At 34.8% G+C, this 27,290-nt stretch overlaps 1 protein-coding gene across 2 annotated transcripts in view; it reads left to right on the top strand.

The window, feature by feature from the left end:
- Positions 1 to 24,221, top strand: part of LOC124138996 (synaptonemal complex protein 1-like) — a 32,265-nt gene extending 8,044 nt beyond the window's left edge. For both annotated transcript variants that reach the window (XM_048384425.1, XM_048384424.1), the window contains exons 10-31: positions 787 to 860; positions 1,726 to 1,834; positions 2,644 to 2,738; positions 3,140 to 3,324; positions 4,128 to 4,195; positions 5,065 to 5,126; positions 6,106 to 6,222; positions 6,960 to 7,064; positions 8,165 to 8,268; positions 9,295 to 9,412; positions 9,681 to 9,751; positions 11,690 to 11,771; positions 12,379 to 12,504; positions 13,137 to 13,325; positions 14,240 to 14,437; positions 15,025 to 15,105; positions 15,286 to 15,357; positions 15,752 to 15,880; positions 17,887 to 18,096; positions 18,342 to 18,527; positions 20,811 to 20,909; positions 23,619 to 24,221. In XM_048384425.1, coding sequence (XP_048240382.1) covers positions 787 to 860; positions 1,726 to 1,834; positions 2,644 to 2,738; positions 3,140 to 3,324; positions 4,128 to 4,195; positions 5,065 to 5,126; positions 6,106 to 6,222; positions 6,960 to 7,064; positions 8,165 to 8,268; positions 9,295 to 9,412; positions 9,681 to 9,751; positions 11,690 to 11,771; positions 12,379 to 12,504; positions 13,137 to 13,325; positions 14,240 to 14,437; positions 15,025 to 15,105; positions 15,286 to 15,357; positions 15,752 to 15,880; positions 17,887 to 18,096; positions 18,342 to 18,527; positions 20,811 to 20,909; positions 23,619 to 23,792 — 2,654 coding nt within the window. In that variant the 3' untranslated portion in view covers positions 23,793 to 24,221. The remainder of the gene's footprint in view (positions 1 to 786; positions 861 to 1,725; positions 1,835 to 2,643; positions 2,739 to 3,139; positions 3,325 to 4,127; positions 4,196 to 5,064; positions 5,127 to 6,105; positions 6,223 to 6,959; positions 7,065 to 8,164; positions 8,269 to 9,294; positions 9,413 to 9,680; positions 9,752 to 11,689; positions 11,772 to 12,378; positions 12,505 to 13,136; positions 13,326 to 14,239; positions 14,438 to 15,024; positions 15,106 to 15,285; positions 15,358 to 15,751; positions 15,881 to 17,886; positions 18,097 to 18,341; positions 18,528 to 20,810; positions 20,910 to 23,618) is intronic.
- Positions 24,222 to 27,290: the final 3,069 nt, after the last annotated feature.

The following is a 27,290-nucleotide window of genomic DNA, read 5'->3' as shown; positions in this document are numbered from 1 at the left end:
AGATTTGGTAGTCAGACTTGCTGACTTGGTTGATGCATGTCATCATCTTCCAATGGCATGGATTGATGCTCATGATGTCAATCGCTGGATTGTCTGGTCCAGACTCGATTATTTACAGACCGTCGTCATATAGCTGGAATATTGATGAGTGTGGAGTAAAACAACAAACAAACAAACAAACAAAAGAACATTTAACATACAAAGAATGAGAATCAATGGGAACTTGTCATATCATTTATCATGCGGCTCAAAATAAAAGTTTTCCATATTCAAATACCAGGTATTATTGTGATTAACCTCAATGACCCAAGATCTCCCAAATTTTCTTACAATGCTTATATTCAGTTTCATAAACTGTTGACTGGTTTGCCCTTATTTTAACAAGATATGTCCCAACAGATTTTACAGAATTTGGTCTTATAAAACTGGTGCAAGTAACTTTGGTGACACTGACCTGTAATTTGGTAAGCAACCTGAATTTGAATCCATGGAAGAATTTGAATATTTGAACATTTAAGTTTAAGTTGGTTTGTTTCTTGACAGTACCAAAAATGGGAGCTTTGTAGAATTTTTACATTTTTTAAATAAGAATGATGTAATTATTAGACCAAGCAAATAAATAATGGAGGGATTTACGGCGAGAGAATGATATTTGGACAATCATAGTTTTGCCTTGCATAATATTATTACAACAACTAGAATATAATAATTGGCTTCTGTATGTCTTGTTGAACTTTTTCTATACATCACCAATTCCTAATTTAATAACATTATTGAATTTTTCAGTGCAACTTGAAAGGGATGACCGTAGCAGGCTAGAAGAAGCATTAGAAACAAAACTTACTGATGCCGAAATTCAGGCATGGACATATTTCATGTTTTTTGTTTCATGTACTACTGATAATGTTTACTGTACCTTGCTGTGTATAAACTTGGATAAAAATGTCTTCTAAAAGACAATGACTTCTGGGAACTAAAAATGTGAATGATGATGACATATGTTGTTGGAAGTATGTTGAAAGCATTGTGATTAAAATCTACTGTTTTAGACAATGTTGCAAAAATATAAGCTAACTTTTCTCAAAACTGTTTTACATACTGCTAAGAATCAGCAAAGATGTTTTGATATCAGCACTGATGACATACTAAAAATAAACTGGAAAAGTGAAGATATGTTATTGTAGCCGTTTTTGAAATGCAAATGTTTAAATGAGATTTGGCATGGAGGTAGCATGTAGGGGGAATCAACATTTTACAGTCTGTCCCCTTTGCTGAATTTTGTAATTTTGTTATAATTTAAACAGAATATGGCTTTAAGTTTGGTTTCTCTGTACCATTTAGATTAGTCTGGTTCAACATATATCCAGTTTTATCGTGCTCTTTGATATGCAATATTAATAATGAAATACTTAATTAGTTTGGTCAAACTTGTGATGGCCAATGAAAGGTTGATGAAGGTCATTGTATCCCAATTGCATCGATCAGTGCTCATGATGTCAATCACCTGATTGCCTGGTCCAGACTCGACTATTTACAGACCACTGTCATATAGCTGGAATATTGCAGAGTGCAGCGTAAAATAACAAACAAACAATAATATTTATCGGTATAACACAATATTATATTCATGTTATAATATTTGAATCAAATTGTGTTTTTAGAATGAATTACATAGATAAATTGCTTTTGAAATGGATGACTAATGCTTTTGTGACTTTGTTTCAGCTGAAAGTATTAATGGATCAGTGTGATGAAAAAGACATAGAAATCAGAGATGTCAGAACAATGCTGCAGAGGAATGATGAAAAGATACATTCTTTAGAACAAAGCAATGGTAGATCAAGGATCTTTCTGGAATTTGTTAGCCCCAAAAAGCAGACAAATAACATGTGACTTATCAGGACTGATTACACGAATAATGTGCTTATAGTCTCACTCTGCATGGACAAAAAGAATTGTTAATATACAGATAGATCTTGACCAAATCAGTTTATGGGCTTTGTAATTAATAACAAAATATTAGTGATCACATGTGATAATAAATCATATGTTAACTATAAATGCTCATTGCTCATTCTCAGTTCATGTTGGCTATCAACTTCTGAGTTGAAAAGATGCAGATAAGACAGTTTGATGATGTAAGGCAAGAACTGTATGGACAGCTGGCTGTCTACAGCTTACACCTCTCTGTTAAAGAAAAGGCCTGACAGTGGTGTCACCGATGACCCTGCCATCGATTCCTATTGTGTTCCATGCTTGCTCTGTGGCCATCTGGAACCAATGGCTCAGATCTCTCTTTCAAGTGAATAAAACATGGCATTATAGCACACCTAGGCTAGAGCAACAAATTACAGAAATCTTGAACTTACTTTACTTGCGTAGACACTTTGTAGCTATTAAATGCTATGTCAGTGTCCATTCCATCTGACTTTTCACTGCAATGATTTTTTCAAGCTCCTATTAAAATTTTGTCAGTAATAATAGCTTTTAAACAATTGGAAACTACATGTGACTGAGGGACACCAAATATATTTGTATTGTGTAAAATGTTTTGATATTCTCACTTTTGTTCAGTATAGTTTTTTTACCAAAACTAGACGTGTGTTTTACGGTTGAAAACAAATGTTTGCTCTCTCTCTACAGCCACTTTCCATCAGAAGTCTGAACAACAGCTTGCAGAGATGAAATTGAAAGATAGTGATTTGGTTACAACATCTGAGCAGCTTCACTTTTTTCAGGTTATTGTTCTCAATTGTCAATGGAAAATTGAACTTCTGCATATAGATAAGATGCAAAATATGTGTGAAATGACCAAGAAACCTACAACATTAGAACTCATGAACGAATGATCAGTAAACCCCCCACCCACCTCAACACACACATTTTGAGGCAGAAAAGGATACCATAAATGTCGTAAGAACCAGTGATGTGTGACATTGCTGATTGTGTGTAATTGTGGGTGTTACTTCCTTTGGCATATAAGTACATTCACTCACATTCAAAGAACATTCACTCACTTGTGCGTGTGGGATTTATTCAAATATTTGTACTGTGACATCATAGATAACAAATTCCTACTTTAGTAGTTTAAGATTCCTGCCTTCATTCTGATAATAATGAATATTCATTATCATTACAGGAAGAAAAAGTACAGAATGAAGAAAAAGTAAAAGTGTTAATTGCTGAGCTGGAAAACTTGAAAGAGGCCAAGAGCACTTTGGAACAGACTATGGTTTCTTCAAATACAGAATATGATGCTAAACAAACATCCCTGCAGCAACAAATTGATGGTTTAAATTGCAGCCTTCTTTCCCAAGTTGAAATGTAGGACACCAATTTTATTGTTTTGTGATATCAAGTTACCAGAACGAAGATTATGGTTATGTTTGCTAATGATGCATCATTTCTGATCAGGTAGTAATTGTTTGTCAACATTGAGCTAAACCAGAATTTTTTTGTGTCAGGTTTTCGTAAAAGCTGACGGTTGTTTATCTGATATCAGCATGCCTTGTATGTATTTACCTTATTTATTATAACAACTTGCAATAAATTATTCGAATAAACAAAACTGTAAACTGTTTATTACCCTTTAAGTAAACAAGTTAAAAAAAATAGTGATTATGGAGTAACTTCACACATTATATAAACAGGTAAAGCAATTTTTTTTAAATTTTGAAGAAATAAAAAGCACACGGTTACAGTCAAAGGAACGCAGAGTATAAAAGAACACAAAGCAACCGAAACATAAATTATGAACTACTTAAACACTAATTAAATACAATCTTTAATATAACATCAAATAATGCCGTTTATTGTAAATACTTTCTGGCTACAATTAAATTAGTTCATATTACCACAGAGATCATAATTAGAGTAAAAATTGGCCTGTATCTACAGTTTGGCACTACAGTTTTCTAGAGGTTTGTGTATCATTCAGCACTCCTATAATATGGTTTATCAACTGATGGGATACCATTGAAACACAACTTTGTCTGCTGTGATGTGAATTTTTCAACCTGTTAATGATTACCCTTACAAGCAAGAGGTCAAAGGTCATTAACTAATACTGACTTGATTTCCAACAGTATAGATCCATGTGCTTGTTTCATAGTTTCTCTTTGTTTCAGCTGTAGGAAATATGAACAACAGTTGTCAGAAATGTCATCTCTGTCTGAAAACTTAAAGAGTTCTAAAGGTAAACTTCACTTTCAGGCATCATGACTACTTCCCTTTGGTTCCCTATACCACATGCAGAAATGCTGAAATCATATGTTTGGGGGGGATATAATTTAAGCATAACCTCCTAATTTTATTGCTTTTATTCAGATTTATTCAATGTGTACTATATTTATTTGCATTATTGAAAAATAATGTATTGAAGCAAATGTAACTTGAGTAATTTTGCAAGGTTTCACTCCTGAAAAAGAACAAAACATCAACTTGATCAGGACCGCCTCCGGAGAGAGGAAGGTCCGGGGTTTGATCCCCGGACGCGTCATACCAAAAGACGTTAAAAGATGGTACTTGTTGTTACCCTGTCTGGCGCTCAGCATTAAGGGGCTAAAACAAGGACTGGTCGGCTCGGAGTCAGTATACTGTGTCTGAGTGGGGTATTCATGTTAAACTGCAGCATGGTATCTCAGTGAGCTAGCACTATAAATCGGCATCAGTCCAGACTAGTACAAGCAGCCACACACACACACGTGCATGCACGTCGCTATATAAGTGCAATAATCTTGGATGCGACGTTAAACCAAATTTCACCTCACCTCAACTTGATCAGTTATAATAATAGCCTCTGTTTTAAATTTATCATAAATATGGCAATGAAATTCATTGTATCATATCAATTTGACTCCGGGACTGGTGGAGGACATCATAGCAAATATCATTCGGTACAGGTGAGCTTCTGTACCAGTTGTGTTTGGGCTATTGTTAGCTACAAAAATGTAAAAGTACTGGAATGTATATTTCACCAGTAGACTTGGGCTTCTGAATACTGGCTAAAGTTGCACACTGTCATTGCTACATATGCATATATTTTCTATACACTCTCTAACACAGATGTTCTTATGCTTGAGAAGACTGAGCTGGAAGGAACTGTCAGTGCTTTGAACAAGGACATAGTAAGTAGAGTGAGTGAGTGAGTTAAGATTTAACGTCACATCGGCAGTATTTCAGCCATATCGGGACGATATTGTAAGTAGATTCTATTTATTTCTCAATTCTTCACTTGGGAAGAGAAGGTCCAAGAGAGTTCATGGTGTACTGGGTTGTCTGTCTTCTAGTATTTCTAAGAAACCACAATGTACATGTGTGATGTGATTGTAGAAACTACAAATGTTTCAGGAATCTTTTTTCTATAAAAACAAAAAGCTTCAGAGAGCTGAAACATGGAATTTGCAAAAAGTGTGTTTCACATAAAAAAATAATATCTTCAATTGTGGAAAATATTTAAATATCCTCTTCTCAGAAACACATATACCCAGAGAGCTGATATATTTTGGTAGAGTATGTGGCGATACAATAGGGTTCAGCTTTAAATATGGTACTACAATGTATTCAGAATGAATCTTTTATCTGATAATTATAAAGCATGTCCAATTTGAGGAATATCATACTTGCCACAAAACTGATAGACATTAGCAGCATGCACATGCCAGTGGCACATATCAAGTTCAGACTCACATTAACTTTCATTGCGATGAGCTTGTTGCAAAACAAATATTTTTTTCCGTATTCTGAACAACCTCTGTTATAAGGCTATTTTCACTACGATGCAAGACAAATCAGTTGTTAAGATGCCGGACACTTTCACAAAGGATTTAATTTGAGTGAGAAAGAAAATTTCTATTTTCGATCTAAACTAACTTTATTGTCATGCCTGATTTGGCTCTTAACATTTTTTTTCAACTAAGGCATTTAATTAGTTTATCTGCTTTTAAATCCCCGTGCCTGTAGGATGTTTTATTATTTACGAGTTTTACATCTGCATTCATTATCAGTGTACTATTTGAAATGCATTGGAATGCTTCCTGTGTGCATGTATGACTATTAAGAAATGATGAATATTATATTGAGATACAAAAATTTTAAAACTAACAGAGTGAGTATCAGAGGACAATTGATGAACAGATGAAAGACAATGCTTGCTTCAAAGAAGATCAAAGGCGATTTACAGTTGAACTGCATGAAAGTAAACAACACATTTTGGAGCTACAGGTATTGCTATATTCATAGCATGGTTATATTTATAGTATTTGACATGGGTTTTATATTGAGATTATATGCTTTGAAAAGTAATAAATCACCAACTGACAAACATGCCCCTGGGTTTCTGTCAAGGGCTAATTATTATTATATGTATATGTATCTATATGTTTTATATTAGGTGAATGAAATCACTTGTGATATATTGTATTTCAATTTGTACTTATAGAAATTGTGTATCAGGCCATCAATTTACATTAGCCATATATGTTGATTGACCATTCCTATAGTGCAGATCTGTAAATTTACTGAATTGTAATATATATGATTGTGTTATCAGCATAATATTGGGTCTGTGTTCCTTGGTATGCCACTCGTGAAAATATCACCTTTCCCTCATCACTCAATGAGAGAAACATGGTATTTCATTTGACACATGGAATATTCTCTATATATTTATATGTTAACTGGAATATGAAGCACCATTTGTGAATTTGAGATATTGTCCCTGTGTACCTGTAATTATGGTAATCATTAGCTGCTACAAAGATCAGTATCATAAATGTCGTGATTCAAACTTGCTAAATTGTCTAAAATGGCATACCTGGTAGTTTAATTCCCCTTTTAAGTTTTCTATAATAATGTTCACGTTGGCATCATTCACCAGAACCTTTACTACACGGGTCCCAGTATCTGGCTCATAACTATTCATAGTGATATGAGATGAAAACCATTCAATCTTCTTTCAGAAAGCTGTTGAGTGTGAACAATCAGAAAAATTACAAAAAGAAGAAGAGAACAAAGGCTTGCTTGACAGAATTGCCACCTGTGACATCACAATTCAGGAGAAGCATGTTAGTACAGTGAGACCTCATCAACTTGAATAATTAGATACATCACTCAAGTCAATATTACTTCATGAGAGAAAATATGTGTGTCAGAATCTTAAGTTATTATTATTTTACACTGCAGCTGCTAAACATTTTTAGCTCATCTGACATAAAATCAAGTGAGCTTATGTTATGCCTTGCTTGTTGTCTGTAAACATTCTGTCTTCAGAAACATCTGGACCAATGAAGCTGAAACTTCATATCCTTGTCCCACCAATATTGGTACCTGAATTTGCTCAAGACGTTCGAATTAGATTTTCAATATGACTGCCATATATGCGTCCATATTGAACAATCTATTTGTAACTCAGCCATTTTTACTCCAGATGTAAAGATATTTGGGGTATATGTAGCTGGTATTGGGGGTCAAACATATATCTTCCTTTTTTTGCGATATTTTATATTTTGACCTTGATTTCATTTTCGCATTGTGATAACAATGAAACCTGAAAGTTGTTATGAACATTACTCAACCAGTGTGTTTCAAAATGTGATGAAATTTTGTTAAGTTTGTTGTTTGATATTTTTTCAAATAAATTTTGTCTTTTTGTCAATCCGTGTCATGTGTCTCAAAATATATATTTGGTTTTGTTAACTTCTTTTTCTCTGAAATTGCCAGACTAAGGGAGCTGAACTTTCATGAATGTTTCTCCTCGTGATAATATATTTTGTTGAAATCGTGAATTTTCGTGTTATAACAGTTATTAGTAAACATTCATGCAGAACATATTTGAATATAAATTCTGACAGCAACTTTTGTTAACATGGTTAAATTGTCTTGTTAGCATTTTCAATTGTTGACTACATATCCAGGTGAGCTACAGAGCCGTGGCATTATATTTTACATAATATTTGATCACAAATTATTGATGAATGAATCATGGTTATTGACTGTATTTTTCATGATTGTAGACTTTCATACTAATATAGCTTTGTTTTGAATATCAGGATTTATTTAAAAAATACATTGTGATATAACTAGAATACTGTTCAAAACAGCTTTAACCCCAACTCAATCACTTTTGAAAATATTCTTGATATCCTTTTTCTTAATTAACCAACAGGAGGAAAATCTAAATGCAATACATCAGTGTCAGATTTTGGAAGATCAGCACCAGGTTTTCAGAACAGAACTTCTTGATCTACAACAGTCTCTGATGACGGAAAAGTAAGTATGGCTTTGCAAGAAGTTTTCTCCACATATTCTGTTTAATACTTTTCAAAAATATTTCAAAAGCTTTTTTTTTGAAGACCTGAAAAAAAATCCAATTGAGAAAAATCCTTAAGACCCTTCTTTGATTGGAACTTTAGGTGTAGGAATCTGAAACATTGATACGATTCACATTTATTCGTGCCATTAAAATTAAAAAAATATAAGCTTTCCCAGAATCAAAATTGGTAAACATTAAACTATTGAAAATCTTTTGAAATCTTCTTGTCAGAAAGCACATGGCCAGGCAGGCTGAGATTTTGTGAAGAAGTATTTGTCCATAATGTGATGTGGATTTGTTCATGGCTTGAAATAGATGTTAAAAATAGTTTAGGCGTGATCTTGTCAGAAGAAAACTTTTGGAGCTTAAATTTTGGTAGCATAACAGCTGGATAATGATGACATTTATATAAGGAATATAACTGTATTTTGTAACATTGAATTTTTTTGAATATAAAACAAATATGGTTGATAATGCGAAGTTACAAATTATATAATCAAGCATCACAGTATCCCATAATCATTGTTTTTAATTTTTTAAAAATATATACCATTACTGAGAAACTGCAGTGCCATATTGGATGATACTTGACAAAGATACGAAGTTACAAATTATATAATCAAGCGTCACAGTATCCCATGATCATTGTTTTGAATTTTTAAAAAATATATAACATTACTGAGAAACTGCAGTGCCATATTGGATGATACTTGACAAAGATGGTTGTTATCAGAATATTGTTGTTAATAAGGTTTATAGAGTTGTAACTTAATGCCTTGTGTCCACTAACATTAACATGATCAAACAGATCACATTACACACCCAAATGTGATATGAAAATGTGATGTGATGGTTTGGGATTTCACCCCATGTAGAACAGAGAAATCTTGAGCAACAGCAGCACCGTCTTTTTTGCCTTTAGATTGCTTTTATAGACTGCTTTCATTCCAAAATATAGGCAGTATGATGTTGTCTATCTTCAGAGAGAAGTTGACAAATACTTCCATTTCGCTTGACAACACTCGAGGAGAACTCAGTACAAAAGAACAAAATTTCAAGTCCTTAGAAAATGAAGCAAAGAAGTTGAAAAAAGACTATGAGGTTTGTATTATGTTTTTACATTTTGATCATGAAGAAAAATTAAGTATTCTCTTTAAAAATTGCATGTACAGGTAATAGTATTTTACTATAAATATTTACACGGAGTGACATTAAATAACTACTGAAAGCGACATAAAAATCACTCTTATTATACAGTAAAAAGTTTTGTACAAATGATTTATTCATTATTTTTTGTTGGTTGGGTTTTTGATACTTTGTACAGCCCATGAAATGAGTTCTATGTTTGCTTGGTTTTGTTTTGGGGCAGATGTTACAGAGAGACCTCAAGAAAACAGAGGATGAACATAAGAAATTGAAGGATATTTTGACACATATGGAGTAAGTTTTTTCTGACGGTTGCTTTTAAGTTTTATTTAGTCAAAAAGTCATGTACCCTCCAGAGAATACCTAATGGTCTTGACATATCATATATATTAATGTTTTACTTATACAAGCATTTTTACAGCATGAGGGATTTATCTAGGATTTTCAATTAAGTGCCCTTGGTAAGACATTTTGTGTATCTGTAATTTTGAAAAGTCCTTATTTTCATATGTCAAATTCAGTTAGTGTAAAACAAAGTGTTGAGTCACTTTACTCTTTCTTGGTTCATTTAATCAGTGAAATATAAGTGACATGTACAGTTTATGATTTTAGCCACCTGTCAGAAGCCAGGGTCCAGTGAAATTCTCGTAAGCGTCATCTTCCTGAGGCAAGGGAAACCGACTAGTATAGAAGTCCAGTTTCCACCCTCTGCCGAACTAGGCTGGATTTCCGGAGAGTTACATTTTGTCTGAACTAATGAGCATATGCATAGTCCACTCAAGATCGCGTCACGAACTAGATATATTCGATTCGTAAAGAACTTGGATTTGAAATGTGCAGATTTCCATTAACTGCAGGATTCGCAAAGTGTGTGTACCGTCAACTGGGCGTTGACAGATATTTTCCAAATCTTTTCATGTTTCTTACCAAGGTGCTCAAGTGATTTGATGCACCTTTCTAGGTAAGACATGTTTATTACAAAAGAAATCTTGACTATCTATAGTCTTGACTGAGTGCCGCCATTTTGTTTGAAGCAAATGCAAGTAATATGAGAGGTGGAATCTGATTGATCAATAGGAGGGACATAGAAGCAACATAACTCATAATAGCGACTGGTGGCGCTATTATCGAGCCACAAAAATCAAGCCAAGTTTGGCAAGGGTGGAAACTGGACTTTTTATTGTCAGTCATCGCCCTTGCCCCAGGAAGATGAGTAAGCGCATTTAATACCATTCTATGTAGTAACACTAAAGTCTACTGAAAACGATGTTAAGAGCCTTTTTCGGGCTAGTAAACTCAAAAGTTTATGGCACAGACTGTAACTATGTTCAGTAGAATGATATGAACTTTATGTTAGAGCTAGGAAACAATGTTAAATGTACCAAACTGTTTTGTTTCAGTATCAGTTATCAGTATGGTATTTTTGTTTCAGACTTCTTCTTCACACACTTAAATTCCAAAGGGCACACCTAAATATCTTAAAGATCTTAGGTGTGTCCTGTGGCACTCTTGAAAAATATACGTTTGAACATCCTGAACTTGATAAATAATAACTTGGTGAACTTGATAAACATGATAAAAGGATTGAGAACCATTTGAGTGCAAAGTGTTAAAATTATATTATGAAAACTGAAACAACCAACTAATATCATGGTAAGTCAGGGGTTGACTTTGTAGGCATATATAAAGGCTATCCAAAAGGTTGACTTTGCGTACTGATACCAGACTTGGTGCTCATGCCACCACTACCATTTTGTACTGACCTGACACAAACAAGTATTTCCTGTACAAAGTATAATAATCCATTAAACGCATCAATAGTCTGCAGTGGGAATCAGTTAACTTGCCATGTACCCTTGCCTCCTCATAAGTGAAAATGTGGACTCATCTCCAAAAATATACCCAAAGCTACTTATAAGAACGAGATAGGAACTGTTTGGTGGTTGTAAACAACTGAATATGTATTGAGCATGTTGAGTATTTGTTATCAGAATTTATACAATTAGAGCTTTGTTTCACTCCTTGTTCAAATTTGATTTTACATGTTAAGCCAAGTGTTTAAGTTTGTCCAGGGCTTTCACTGTACTAAATTGCCATGATTGCTACAGGTACATGTACAAAATGTGGAATAATTAGTAATGTTCCCCCATAGATCCGTGCAGGCCCCTACATCAATATACAATATACAAACATGTTACATTATGAAATCATTGCAACTATATTTATTTTCAGGGAGGAAAATGAACAACTGACACAGAAAACACAAGAATTGCAAGATACCATTAATGAATTGAGAGATGAAAAGACAGAACAGGTAAGTTTGAGTTTATCTCATTCTATTGTTTTCCCTGACATTTGTTATTAGCTCAGCTAGCCGTAGACAAGTTCGTGTTTTACATTAGTGTCTGTTCCTCTTTCATTCTTTCAAAAGTAAAATCATTTATGATCATTTGTTGGGTGTATGTTGAAGCTATTCCTGTATACAGAAACAAAATTTGCAGAAACCATACTGCAAAGGACTACACAAAGAAATGCTTTTACTTTTGTAAATGAAATGATTAATGTGATTTTCAGATTAAGTTTGTCATTCTGATGACCAACTTACCTTCTGAAATTGGACTAATTTCACTGAAGAGTTCTGAAATAAGGCAATTATGGGATGGCTTAGAAGTTATATTGTTCTTTTGTAAGTCATAACAAGTATCCCAAATTCTCATGTAGACAGAAAGTAGAATGAAATCTCACAACATTGCGATACATATATGCATAGATATATTATCGGTTCCATACCCATATATTAGTAAATGTATTTTTATTGCATACCATTTATGTTGTTAGATCTCTAATGTGTATTCGTAAATGTGTTGTTCACTTCATACAAGTAGAACCTGGAGACATAACTAGGCACATTGTTGTTACAGGATAAATACTTGGATAAGGAGATGCAGTCCAAGTCAAAACAAATGTCAAATCTTGAAGGAAAACACAAAGACTTAAAAGGAGAGATAACTACAAAGAATAAGCAGATCAGAGAACTGGAAAAAGAGGTACATATATCAGCATCATATCACAGTGATTGTTGTAAATATTTTCTTTTTCAATATAATTGTTTTGCCCAAAATCACTGTTGTTGATGTGCCAATATCCATGGATAAACACCATGCTAACTTCAACTTGTCCACAGATAATTTTACTATGGCATTTTATGTAAAAGAACTAGATTTAGGCAGAAACTAGTAGTCTTTTGAAGATTTTTGCTAGTCTTGCGACCAACAGACTGGTTATATGACTACAGAATGTTTTAATGCACTTGCCTTTATATATTTGGAAAGTCTTATTGTTTCAGCTGCAATTATTTTTTAAATATATTTATTGAATTTACCTCTGTGTCATTGCATGTGGATTGAACATGCATCCTTTGGTGTATGGAATTTAGCAAGTACGAAATGGTCATATCATCAGAGGTCCCTTTCAGGATTTTGATACAAAATATATCCCCAACTCTCCATGCTAAACATAAGAGTTTATGAAAATTATAATGGGATGTTGACAAAGTTTGACCTGGCTGATAGTATGGTACTCTAATGGTCTTGATCATAGCTGGTGAACACTAGATTTATTATCTTGAACTTTGCATGATGTTGAAAATATTGGTTGAAAACTATATGTTTACTTTCAGATCAAGGGCCTGAAGTCAAAATTATCTTCTCAAGTGAAGAGTACTGAATGCAAATCAAGGGAGTATGCTGAACTTCAGGAACAAATGGACACACTAAAACTTGAATTTGATGACATGAAATCAAAACTGATGTTATCAGATGACGATCTAAAGATGGCAAAGTTAAGGGAAGAACAGGCAGTCCAACAGGTACTGCATGATGTGTTGATAATCATGAAACCTTGAATATAAGACAGAACTTGGACGTAAATGTTTTTTTCACCAGGTTTAGGTTTTGATAATCTTGTTTGCCTCTCAGTGAGATTGTTATTTCACCTTGCCTGGGTATCTTTGCTGGTAAAGTTTAAAGAGTCAAAAGGCCGAATCCTCCCTATTAGCTTTGTGAGTCTAATATTTATTTGTGGTTTGTCTGCTTGTATACTTCTGCATGTCAGTGTCTCAATTTCCAGAAGCATTAATTGTGTTGAGTCATCTGAAGTATATATATCTGGCATTCTGGGGATATCTTTAGACATACTCATCACTGTGGTCATATATATATGCCATGGCATTCCTTAATTATGGTACCTGAAAAACAGTTTGTTTATGCAATAACTTGAGAAGTATTTATTATAGGTGAATGAAACAGTTTACAAAACATTTTGCAAGGTTTGAAATTCCTTGTATATAAGTGCCAATGGTACTGTTGAAATATTGGTGTCCTGTGAAAATGACACTTATAAATGACATTTATTATAGAAGTTTTTTTGTGGCAATGTTTTATTATGTAAAACAGGTGAAAATGATAAATATGTGAACATGCTCAATGACCATTTTTTGGTAAATTTCATACATATTCTTCTGGTTGGCACACTTAAATTTCAAAGGGCACACTTGACAAAAGCTAATTCTCTATCCTTGATGACAGATTTATGATGAGGACTATTAATGATGAGGATTATTTGTAAAATAGTTGTACTTGTTTGTTTTTATGGCCTTAATTACTATCACTTTTATAAAAGTATGATGCATGATGTAGTTTGTGTTGGTTATGGGATGTTATTGGTTCTACTGGGCATTATATATGGTTCATTTTCATGTCCTTAACACTTAATGTTATGCAGATGGAAGAAATGAAAGTAAAACTAGGTCATAGTTTGATGGAGCAGAAAGAGACAGAGGAGCGGTGTGAATTCCAGCTCTCACAGATGATGGCTACTATGGAAAAGTATAAACAAGAAAATGGCAAGATTGTACAACAGAAGGAAAAGGAACTTGAACTCTTACGATCTAAATCTGATGAGTTTACTACTTTGAAACAGGTTTATACTTCTTATTTTTTTGGATTCATTATTTTGGATTCACTAGATTATGTTGTTTGTATGGGCTTGTTTCGTAACAACTGTTTAAGGCATAATAACTTATGATTCAAATCAACTGACTTCACACTCACCATGCTCACTTTAAAGGCACTTAATTCTCAGTTGCAAACAACAATGCCATTTATCATTTGTCGAAATAAGATAAGTGTTTGAAATTATGTCAAGGGGCTCTTTTCATTACTTTGATCATAGAACTCACAGATTAAGGGGATCCCTAGCTTAAACTTAAGCATGTTACTACAGCAAAACCCCTCAAGGACCCAAGTACTCCCCCATTCCCTTAAATTCTGACACTGTATGTGTGATATGAAAAAACTAACAGTTCATAACTTCTGATCTGACATTGTAAAATAAACTAGCTCCAGTGCAGTCTGAAAAGTCAAAATGCTAAACTTTTATTTCAATTTTCATGTACTGCTCACCGTATTACACTTTTGTTTTTTATCTTAATATCCAGCTAGTTATACAAAACAGTTTGCTAATTGTAAATTCTTTGTATTTAATTATTAAAATGTGAAATATTTCAGCTGAATAATGACCAGTGTGGAGAGATGAAGAAAGAAATAGAAGAAATGACAGTAAACTTGGAAAAGAAAATATCTGAGAAGGTGACCTAAAGCTTTTAAAATCATCAGTAGGAAATAAGCCAAATGCAATTGATCAAATAGCTGGGAAGGAATTTGTACAAATTATCTTGTCACTGAAAAGTATTAGCTTTCTTCATGACAAAATTATCACTTTAGTTGAGTTATAGCTAAAAAAACACATGACAATTTTTCTATTCACAGAATGAAGTTTTGTCTCAGTTGTCGCAACAGAGAAAGAAAACTGACAGCATGCAAAAGAAAATTGTGCAAAAGGTAGAGAAAACCTTTGGTATTCATTGCTGGAGAAGATTCTACCAGGACTGCTCGTTTTTATTCCCCGTCGTTGTTTAGTCCATGTGCTTCAAAATGGAAAAATAAAATGCTTTTAAGCCCATGGGCTTATATTAAGTTAAAAAATTAATCAATCTCCCGTACTTGATGTTCTTCAACATATGCTGTAGTATGCCTTTATATAGCCAATTTGCATCAATATTGCACCTTTAAGCACTGTTCAAGCACTTGCATTATATGAAAAGGAAATGATAATTTTCCTCCTCCAATCTAAAAGGGTACAGTATGATTGTTACTTTGTGACATGTTTCACATCAAATGGATTTTAGGATCAAAATATAGTGGTATAACAATTGAGTTATTTTCTCTCTTAAAGGAAACAAAGATAGCTCAGCTACAGGATGAGATGAAGGCCATGAAGCAGTCACAGCAGAAAAAGCGTACATCAAGTGCTCTAACACAGACAAGCCCAATGTCATCACCTGCAGCAATTTTAAACCCTTCAGTTGGTATTTTTCACTCTTAGTAATTTTCCCAATATTCAGAGCTCCAGATAACTGTTTGAGCAATTGAGTTTTTACTTTTAATTTGGTTATTACATTTTTCATTGGGTAACCAATATTTTCTAACTGATCTATATACCACTAAATTGAGTTTTTCCCCTAATGAGTAAACATTTTGAGATTTAAAAAAAAATGAAATAATGTTTTAGATGTATATATAACAGTTCTAAATATATACTTGACTTGGAAAGTAAATTAGCTCGTAATTGTTTTTGGAAACTAGCTCGATTCTATGTATTCTTAAAAAGCTTCATTGGCTATTTACGAGTGCTGTTTTTATACATTTGAGTTTTTCATTTAAAGCATGTGTTTCTGTACGCAAGTTAAATGAAAGTAATTGGGTTTTGAATATTTTTGGGGGGTATTTACTCAAATACATAGCTTATCTGCAGCTCTGAATATTTAATAAAAAGTGATAATATATATATTACTTTGCACTGAAATTGGGTTCAGACTGATCATGACATTTAGATAAAAAAGAAACATTTCTTTTCTGAAAATTGTAAGAAAACCATTTTTTTTAAAGAATATGACAGCGACAGTGACACTCGGACAGAGCTGTACAGTGTGCGGATAATATTGATAGTAGCAGGTGACCCATTCCTTTCCCAATGAGCGCCAGTATGTCACATGATTACGTTGTCAATAGCACGGACACTCTCCTACCCAGCGTTCCATGTGACCAGCATAGTACCTCTGCCATGATTCATCACATCTTACACAGTCCTTTCAAGATATTGCATATGTTTTTCATCAGTTTCATTATTGACAAGTCTACATAAACACGTCATAGAATGGTTAACTTTCATTGAGAAAATATCCTAAATCCGGTAAATCGTGAAAAAACGTTCCATTTGCGTAGTTATCCTATGTTTACATTGGTTGTTCGGCTCCATGTGCTATCATTGAAGCCCTACAGAGAGCTAGCGGTCACGGTCACTTTGATGTGTAAACATGTATTGTCATGCAATTCACTGTCGCAGTCGTAGTAGCATATTTATATAATTATGCAAAACAATATGTAAAGCGCCCCCAAATACTTATATAAGTCAGTTCTATTCTGATTTCTGAAAAAGCGCGTTTGTTGACACATGATATGCAAATTAGCCTGTGGCAGTGGTGTTATGCTAAGTCACCAAATGGCAATTTCTTTCAGATTGTGCACATTTCATCAAAACTAATGCCACATTCTTAGTTTTCAAATAGAGAATGAATTTTTATCATTTTATAATATAATTGTTGTCACAAATATCTGTCTGCTGGTATCGAACGCGCCGCATGCAAAGAACGAACCCCACTGGCCCATGACGTCATTGATACCAGAACCATGGCGAAAGCTGGTCAGGACAAATATTTTGATGTCCATTGGAAGTTAAAACAGAATACTCGACTTACCAAAAGAAATCACTGAGCTCCACATTGTATTGCTTCGGTTGGCTGGTTTGTTGTTTAACACCACACTCAGCAGTATTGCTTCGAGAAATCCAACCGTGATGCCTTAAGGGTAATCCCCATCATCAACAGCAATAGTATGACTCAAACAAACACACAAAGTCCACAGAATGTTAATATCAATCCATTTTCAGCATCAGCTGGGTCTGGATTTCTTTCTAACTCTAACTTTACTCGGTGCAAATTTTATTTCAAGTGAATGACATTGCTGTAGCCGCCATTTTCTGCCATTTGTAAAACCAAGGGATGTCACTCCAAATGGAATGTTTGGGAAGGATAACGTCACGATGTGATGACTCTCCGTGTTGATATAGTTCTCTATAAATAATTAAATTTTCAATATGATGTTAATTTATGGCGGTTTTAAGTTAACTACATGTCCAGGTGACCTACAGTGGCACTTTCATCCATAGATACGTACCTTTCTTCTTTGGTAAAGAATCAGTTTATTGCCAGATCAGCTAAAGCCCCATGGCTATGTTTGTTTTTTCTTTAGACGACAACACCACAAGTGTCAAAGCGAGACAGTTCACCCAATAGCCAAACTAGGACACCTCAGAGTGCACTGAAGACTCCACAGAGAAGCATACTGCGAAATACGAACTCCGTGTCAAAGAGAAGGAAGGTTGCCTTTGCCTCAAATGATGATTCAGGAACACATACAGCATCAGACTCAGATTCTTCAACAGAATTAATGGAGGTTGAGGTATGACAAATGGGATATCTTCACATTGATCAATAGCTCAAATATGTATGCTTGTCATAAAAATATTTGTTCTAGCCAATTAGATGTTAATCTGGTAGTAAACATCGGAACCCATCAGGCTGACAGTATACATTCAGTGTTGTGCTATCTCTGAATGCCAAGGTCAGATTCTTTGCATTTAGTCGATGCATTAAGAATGATTCTGGAAATATTTCAGTGCAGTATTGTTCTTTCTTTCACTTTAGTTGGAGAATATTGATGTAAGGCAGATGAAAAATGCCAAAACTACACCAGTCTTGTTACGCCCCTCACCAAAAGTGAAACCATCTCCAAAGGCAACAACACCAGATAGGAGAATTGAGGCAACTCAGAAAACACCACTTGTAAGAGTCCCTCGTGGTCCACCAGTTAAACTCAAGGAAAAGAAAGAGGTAACATTTCTTAAGCCATGACTCCTTTGTCTATGATCATACATTAACGTAACTGTATTGATAGAAAAACACAACTGAGCAATGATGGAAACGCTTTTTTTCCCTATCATATACGGTAAAACCTTTTACCAATTTCACAAAAAAAACATGTCGACATCAGGATTCAAACCTATGAAGTCCTTCAATGAAGGCTAACCAATGTAGTCTTCGGCCAAAGTGACATGAAATAACTTTTGTGGAATTATCAACTAAATAATTACTTACATCAAGACTAATAGTTTATATGTTTATGAATGGTGAAATATCTTTTCCACTGTACATTTTAGGTAATTGTATTTTTATGAACATTCAATAAGGGGCACTCAAAATCAGGTAACATGTCACTATATTTTTCAAAAATAGGTGATATTGTAGCATATTTTAGATGAATTATTAACGGATTTGACAATAAAACACAATAAAAACATAAATTAGGATAACTGTAGCCTAACACTGTCAACTTCAATAAACCCTTAGAAGGAGTTGTGAGTGAATAATTCAAGGGAAGAATTCTGGAAACAATAATTATTATCAGTAAGTTGAAATGTGAAAATCCTAAAGAACAAACAATGTCATTTAATGTGTATAAAGACATCTCTGCTTCAAGTAGCATATTGCTTCCTGGCCTCATCTGCAGATCTTCTCACATAATGACATAAATGTTTTTTCCCAGAAAACAAAACTTGTTTGATTATAAACAATCTTCAGATTTACAGTTATGCTAAAATGTTAAGATATGTCATTTACAAATTCATCAAATATTTTAGATTTATATTTGGTGAAATTCTCACTAATATTGACTAATACTAAAAAAAGGCCTAAGTGTCTACTGTAGCATTTCAACATGATCATCAAAGGCAGATGGCTGCAAATACTGTCTGAAAAGCTAGAATGTCATAGAACAGTCTGACAAGATATCTTATGCTCCTACTTTGATGTATTTCCTTCTTTCATTTTAGTTGCTTGTTTCAGTTTCAAAGAACTCACATCGGTGCACCAAAATGTAAAACAATTTCTAAAACAGTGTGATATATATAAATGATAGGCTCTGTACTGTAGCGGTACATGTTGTTTTATGTTTCAAGTTTATGCTCATTATTTGTATTTTAGATGGACTCAAAGTATACAATCTGATAATATTTTGGTGTTGGTTAAAACTAACATGGAGCATGACTTTTGTGAAGAAATTTATCCTCAATTTACCTCTTTATCCAACATGGAATATATTCTTTGTAAAATTTACATAGTGATTTGTATTACTCTTAGTGTTGGAATCTGTTCATTATTGATCTATTCTTAATAATTGAAAACAAATATTTTGTATTTCCCAGATATTTTACATGTCCAAGTACCTGCTTTCAGCCTAATTTGTATTTTTCTCCCTTAATCGTTAGGAGTCGCATATGATGCATGGTGTATTTAAGCATAATTATGTATCAGTTTCCTGAAGGCTTGAACATTTGGAAAAAACATTTCATACCAACTATTTATTTTTCTCCTGAGTTGACACTAGACACAATCAGTACAGATGAACTGTCGAATTAATAATATCAACACCTTTGGGAAATAAAAAAAAGAAAAAGAAGAATCATTATCAATATTTAGATCATCACGAAAATATTGGGAAGCTTACCGATATGGTATCATGATTTAGGTTCATCATGTCAGGCTTATAATTGCCACAATTTCTCATTGTAATGACCCTTTTTCAGGATTCCAGGATCTTGCCTAGCACTCTATGTACTATGTATGTTGTAAGAGTTGACTCAAATGGATTGGGTGCTCAGAATCAGTGACTAGGTTGATCGCGTTTCTTCTCACCCCTACGTTTCTCTAAATATCAACCACCGGTCTGGAATCAATAAGATGTAATATATAGCTTGGATATTGTTGACCGCAGCATCAAAGAACATTCACTGCCTCATAAAGAATAAAAATTATTACAGCCTGTCAGATAAATTTCAAATGGTTGTTTTTCCAGTAATATGAACCAAAATTGGATCATGTGGATGAAACTTTTCTCATCATTTATTCTTGTTAGTGTTATGTGCTTACCTATTTAGCCATGAATTGAGAATAATAATGTCAACTGTAACCCAATGTCTGTTATTTCTGTAATGATTATATGCTGAATCAGCAGTTCTCCTGATGAGCATCATAGGCTTTTGGCCATTTTGCTGTGGCCTGGCTTTAAGTGTAATTTGTAATGTTTTGGTGTTAAATGAAAGACCATATAAATTACAGGTCTCAAAATGTGCTGCGCATGAAGAAAGGGACAAATTTAGAGAACTCTTCCCAGACCAACATGGAGTACTGATTGGCAGAAGAGAAAATACCCAGAAGGTACCATTCCAAAACTTACTTAACAATACAAACAGTAAAGAAATTGTTATCCATACTTTCATGTCTGCTGGTATGATTTTGTGTCCACTGTACAACACTAACTGTCATGAATTAGGAGTGCTTTGCGACTAATTTAAAGTCTCTCTATCGCTCAGATGAAGTGGAACAACTGAGAATCATAGACTTATTGTCACATCGTCAAAGACAAACGTTATTATCCCCGGCCATGAAGTGGGGGGATATAAGAACGGAGTTTGTCCATCCATCCGTCTGTCCGCCTTTCAATGTAGATAAATTTTCTCCAAAAACTATTCAAGTGAGAGAAAAATACTATTTTACACACAGATGTTACTGGTCACGATCTTGAATGAGTTTGAAAATTGGTGTCGTACATTCAGTTTGTACAGGGATATGGCCCTTGCTCCATGCTTTTCAACTTGGTGCATACTGTGTGACATGGGGATAAGTTTACTCTGAAACTACTGAAGTTGTCATAGCAAACGATTTGGAACAACCATCGACTAAATGAACATTTTTATCCCCCGCTGGGCCAGAATGGCCGAAGAGGGATTATGTCGTGGCGCAGTCCGTCAGTCTGTCCATCCGCCCCACAGAGGGTACTAAGCTTGTGAAATCAACTCCTCCTGTTTCCAGGGAATATCCCTGAAACTCTACACACAAGATGTCGACATGTTGATGATACGCATATTGCAGTCCCATTTCATTTTGACTAATTTTGACAGAGTTACTGCCCCTGTTTTACGGAGCTTCATTTGCCTAATTGTGAGAGAGGGTACTAAGCTTGTGAAATCAACTCCTCCTACAGTTTCCAGAGAATATCCCTGACACTCTACACACAAGATGTCGACATGTTGATGATACGCATATTGCAGTCCCGTTTCACTTTGACTAATTTTGACAGAGTGACTGCCCCTGTTTTACAGAGCTTCATTTGCCTAATTGTGAGAGAGGTACTTAGCTTGTGAAATCAACTCCTCATCCAGCTTTTAGAGAATATCCCTGACACTCTACACACAAGATGTTGACATGTTGATGATACGCATATCGCAGTCCCGTTTCATGTCGACTAATTTTGATAGAGTTACTGCCCCTGTTTTACGGAGCTTCATTTGCCTAATTGTGAGAGAGGGTACTTAGCTTGTGAAATCAACTCCTCCTACAGTTTCCAGAGAATATCCCTGACACTCTACACACAAGATGTCGACATGTTGATGATACGCATATTGCAGTCCCGTTTCACTTTGACTAATTTTGATAGAGTTACTGCCCCTGTTTTACGGAGCTTCATTTGCCTAATTGTGAGAGAGTGTACTTAGCTTGTGAAATCAACTCCTCCTACAGTTTCCAGAGAATATCCCTGACACTCTACACACAAGATGTTGACATGTTGATGATACGCATATCACAGTCGTGTTTCATTTGGGACAAATTTTGACAGAGTTACTGCCCCTGTTTTACGGAGCTTCATGAAATCTACTCCTCCTCCAGTTTCCAGAGAATATCACAATATCTAACTATAACTATAACTATAGTTAGTTTCCTTGTAGAAGGCTTTTGTGGGTGAGCTACATCCTTATGGCATTAGCATTCAGACTGGATTACTCCCAACAAAATGTTCTGCACAATTTGTACAAATGCAGTGCTATCTACTGTTGTTATTTCATAAAATACAAAGAAAATATAAACTCGTTAAAAAAATTAATGTGGGGGATGTTGTGCTCTCAGAGCACTCTTGTATTCCAAAGGCAGGCAAGTTTACTCTGAAACTACTGAAGGTGTCATAGCTAACGATTTTGAACAACCATCGACTAAATGAACATTTGATTCTAAAGGCTAATTACCCTGACATCTATATGCCCTGAATCACTTTATTGCCGTTACTTATTACCGTAGGGGGGTGCGCATTATACTTGGGTGCGCACTATACTCAAGAAAATATGGTAGATGCTAATCAAAATTGTTAATCCCCAATGTATTTTACATCGACTGCCATCCTGAATGAGATGTGTAATTATGTCACTGATTAATTACTGTTGTCTAAATATATATGACTTACTGTATGTCAGGTGACCTTGGTATAAGCCTTGGTCGAGAGATGAAAAACAGAGAGAGACGGTCTTACCCCCAGCCTAGCTAGGGTTAGGCTAGGTGCCCTGGAGCAATTAAGTGATTCAAGGCACTGATTTCCCTGTGTGCTTCTATAGTAAAGTATAGTAGAATTTACTGTATATGTATGATAAGCATGTCTATTGCATCAGAATGCACACTAAACCCCTTTGATTTTCAATTGATTTTCAAGTTAGATACAAGCTAATAGATATCAAAATACCTATATTAGAAAAAGCTAAATACTATAATTACATATCAGCGGACATCTTCAAGAGGAAAATGTTATAACGGCACTGGTCATGATCATAGGGCATTAAGTACAGACTACATGAATTGGTATAACATATCACTACAAAAGTTTCCTGTTGCATTCAAAATACAATAAATTTAGTTCGGTAGGCATCTTTCTGTCTGATTAACTTTATAGTAAGCAAGGGCATTATTAGTAGAGCCAAGTTTGTAATTTATGTGTATTTATGTCTATTCCATGTATGCAGTGTATAAAGTGCTACGTGTAACCAAATTATTTTTGTTGTTATGAATTCAAAATATTTTAGTGATATCAATGTTGGATTTCAGATGAAGGTAGAGAAAGACACAACACATGTTAGACATACTCCTTCCAAGAATACCGGAAAGTTTTTCAAAGGATCTCCCAGGGAAAGTTTGTACAAAAAAACCAAGAAGGGCGAAAAAGATGAGATAGCTTGGTTTGATTTAGACTCAGTATTTGGATTTGGACCTGAAGATTAATTCTAGCATAGATTTTAATTCAGTTGCATTTTACGGGTTGGCAAAATACATGACCCAACCCTCCAACATTGATTACATGATTATGCACTTGTTGCAGGATTGTTTGTTTACAACAGTACATACTGTAAATGGTGTCTTTAGATGAAGCCATCCATACTTTAGATGAAGCCTTGAAAAGTTTCATGGGTGTTTGAAAAGCTGTTGTTGTTATGAGCACTTAACATGCTTCATGTTCTGTTTTTAATAAAAGAGAGAGAGGAAGAGATAAACAAAACATAAAATGTTTTTATACAATATTTAATAACATCAAACATCTATATGAGTACTTAATATTCCTCTGTCTGCAATCTGTTGTGTTTTTTGTCCAAAGAAGAAGACTATTGTTCATATTTGCATTTGTTGACCTTATAAAATCATTGTTTATTTTTATGCTTTGAGTTTGTTTTGTCATTAGCCAAATCAACCTCTAATGGATATGATAACTAACACAAAATTTAACTCATCCTATAAAAATTAGGCACATCTGCACATAAGATTTGCTTAGATATTGATAATTTGTAGAATTTGATTTATATATGTTAATTATTATGGTTTTGTCTTGTGTTAACAATACAATACAATTAGTGAGTGACTTCTATGGTTCCTTTGAACAGTATTTCAGTTTTTGCCTAATGTGTGAGAAAAGCTCAAGGTGATGGAGGTCCAAGATGTCAACACTTTGTATATCCCATGAGCCAGGGTATGGTTGGAACTCCTTCCATCTTGTACAAGCTGACTAGTGGATGTGTCTGAACTAAATCTACAGTGTTCAGTAATATTCTAGATAATCCTATATAGTTCAGAAACTGCAAAAGACAATTTCTTCTCATCCACAAGGGCATAGCTTTGTTGTAACCATGAAAAAAACATATTAATCTGAGGTAAGTTCAGGACAACAATGTACAAATCAGTCTGCATCTTGCTGAAGCCGATCTCCAATTGACAGATAATGTCAGTTAATTTCATGTCTGTTACAGCATGGCATATTACCTTGGGAGAATAGTGAGTGAGTGAGTGAATTGGGTTTAATGCCGCTTTAACGGTATTCCAGTTATATCACAACGTGTCAGCTTAATGTGGGAGGAAAGCCCGAAGTGATGAAGGACATTTACAACTTCGGTGAAACCCACAAGACTGGTTATGGTGCTGACAAACATAGAAACATAATCTGGGCGAACCGGGATTTGTACCCACAATCATAGCTAGGTTTCTGGCGTGCCCAAGGGACGCAACTCTGCACAGCAAATCGCGGCACCTCAGAAGACTGGGCAACCCGGCCCACCTGTGCCCCCCTGGGAGGATAGGGACCAGAGACATTTACTGCTTTGGTTGAACCAATGAGCACAGGTGTCAGGTGCTGACAGACCTAGGGCAAACTCTGGGATTCAAACTGACTAGTAGATTCTTGCAAGACCAAGGGATGCAACTCTTCATTGCCTCAGATGACTAGGACAGCCATGCATCATCAGCTTTGTTTATTGTTTAATGCTGCACTCAGCAATATTCCAGCTATATTATTGTGGTCTGTAAATAATCGAGTCTCTAGACCAGACAATCCAGTGATTGATGTCATAACACACGCAATTGGCATACAATGACCTGCATTAACCAAGTCAGTGAGCTTGACAAACCGATCCCGCATCTTAACCTTTAGCCTGCTGAATTATTTTCACACTTCTTACCCCTGCCTGCTGGATTAATTTTAGCATAAGGCGCTCTAAAGAGGGTGGGTGATTTCAAACAGTCGGTGCCTCATTAAACAAGGGCCAATTGAAGAAATATTTTGCACATTTATTCCTGATAGAAAACTACACAGTACTATATAAAAATATCCCGATGTTTTCAATCATACCAATGTTAAGACCAAAGCGAACACAAAATTTGTAAATTTTCTTGAACTTACCTGAATTGCGTTATTGAAGGTGGTTTGCATTTCATGCTAGGAACCTTTTAATATCGTAACATTTGTGCAAATTGATTTCAATAATCATATCTCCGATATCTTAATTTTAATTGAGTAAAAATTCGGGGTTTTTTTATCAGCAAATAACAGCACGATGGTAAATTAGGAACCATTTCAGTGAATTTATTATCTAAACGTTAAACATAAAAATAACTTAATTTTCGAGGTCATCATGTCGGTTGCAGAAATACGAATATTCGGGTTGATCTGACGTGTCATGTTATAAAATTTGCAGGAAACAATTAATGACTTATAAATATTCACTAATCCTAATTTCAAGCGTTTTGGTTGAATATTTACGATATACAAAAATAAACAACCCGTGTCATGATGCTAGCAGACGTCCTAAAATCAAACATGGCGCGCTTCGCTCGACCTCCGCATAACTTATTGCTTTTTTAATATCAACAAAGTTTACATTGCCTTTAAAAATATAACTTGGCGAAAGTTGACGATCTTCTCAATCGAAGAATGTTTTATTCGTCATATTCCAATAAATATGACGAGAGAAAAATGAAAATAAAGATCGTGAATTCTGACAGCCCTATTTCAATAAGTGCATAGGTCACCGGATGTGATGTCACAGACAGGGGTAGTCTGCTGATAAGCTTTCGAAACAAAACAATTACAGTAACTTTTGAAATAGTTCGCCTATCACATACAGCAAAAACATAAGTCGATACACAGTATCAGTAATCGCCACTAACATGAAATAAAAATGTGACTTTGACGATATAATTCGCGTATTAGTTAATCCGTTTGACCTTGCATGTTCCCGTGACCCGGAAACGGTAGACGATAAATCAACACGCCACATGCAAGTTTCTCGGTATCTTTTATTTGAACTTCTGTTGATATTTAAGAATCACCATTCAATGTTGTGAATATAAATGGGACATGATTCATATTTCTGCGATGTACACGCTGATAAGTTTCACTACAACAAGTGTATCCCACGTAATACGTCTATGTCTATCGTCGATCAGCAAGATCACCCTCTTCAACAGGTGCGCGAAAATGGGCTTGACAAAACGTGTTTCAAAATAACATCCCCGCGTTGCTGAATATGATAGGGTATATATAAGCAATAAAATGCTACGTACATATTTTCGGTGTTAGTTCCACATTACATTTGGGATAGCTTTCCTTTCGGGAATACATTCATAGATTCTAGCATGATTTTAGAACAGTTACACGAAGGATTTCTAAATTTATTCCAAAAATATGAAGACCACCATGATGGCGTATTGATGATAGATTTGTAATTGTTTAATTATTATCCCCCGCCGCGCGAAATCGCGAAGCGGGGGATATAGTATTCACGACCGTCCGTACGTCCGTCCGTACGTCCGTCCGTCCGTACGTCCCACCTGTTTGTTGCCGCGATATCTCAAGAACTAAACACTGGATTGTCTTCATATTTGGAACTATGGTGTATATACAGACTCCGCAAACACCAGTCGGTTTTGGTGACCTTGATCCCATTTTCAAGGTCA

The sequence above is a fragment of the Haliotis rufescens genome, unplaced genomic scaffold (assembly GCF_023055435.1).
Source record: "Haliotis rufescens isolate VD_foot unplaced genomic scaffold, xgHalRufe1.0.p SCAF_5, whole genome shotgun sequence".
NCBI lineage: Eukaryota > Metazoa > Mollusca > Gastropoda > Lepetellida > Haliotidae > Haliotis > Haliotis rufescens.
This window is presented reverse-complemented; position numbering and strand designations above follow the sequence as displayed.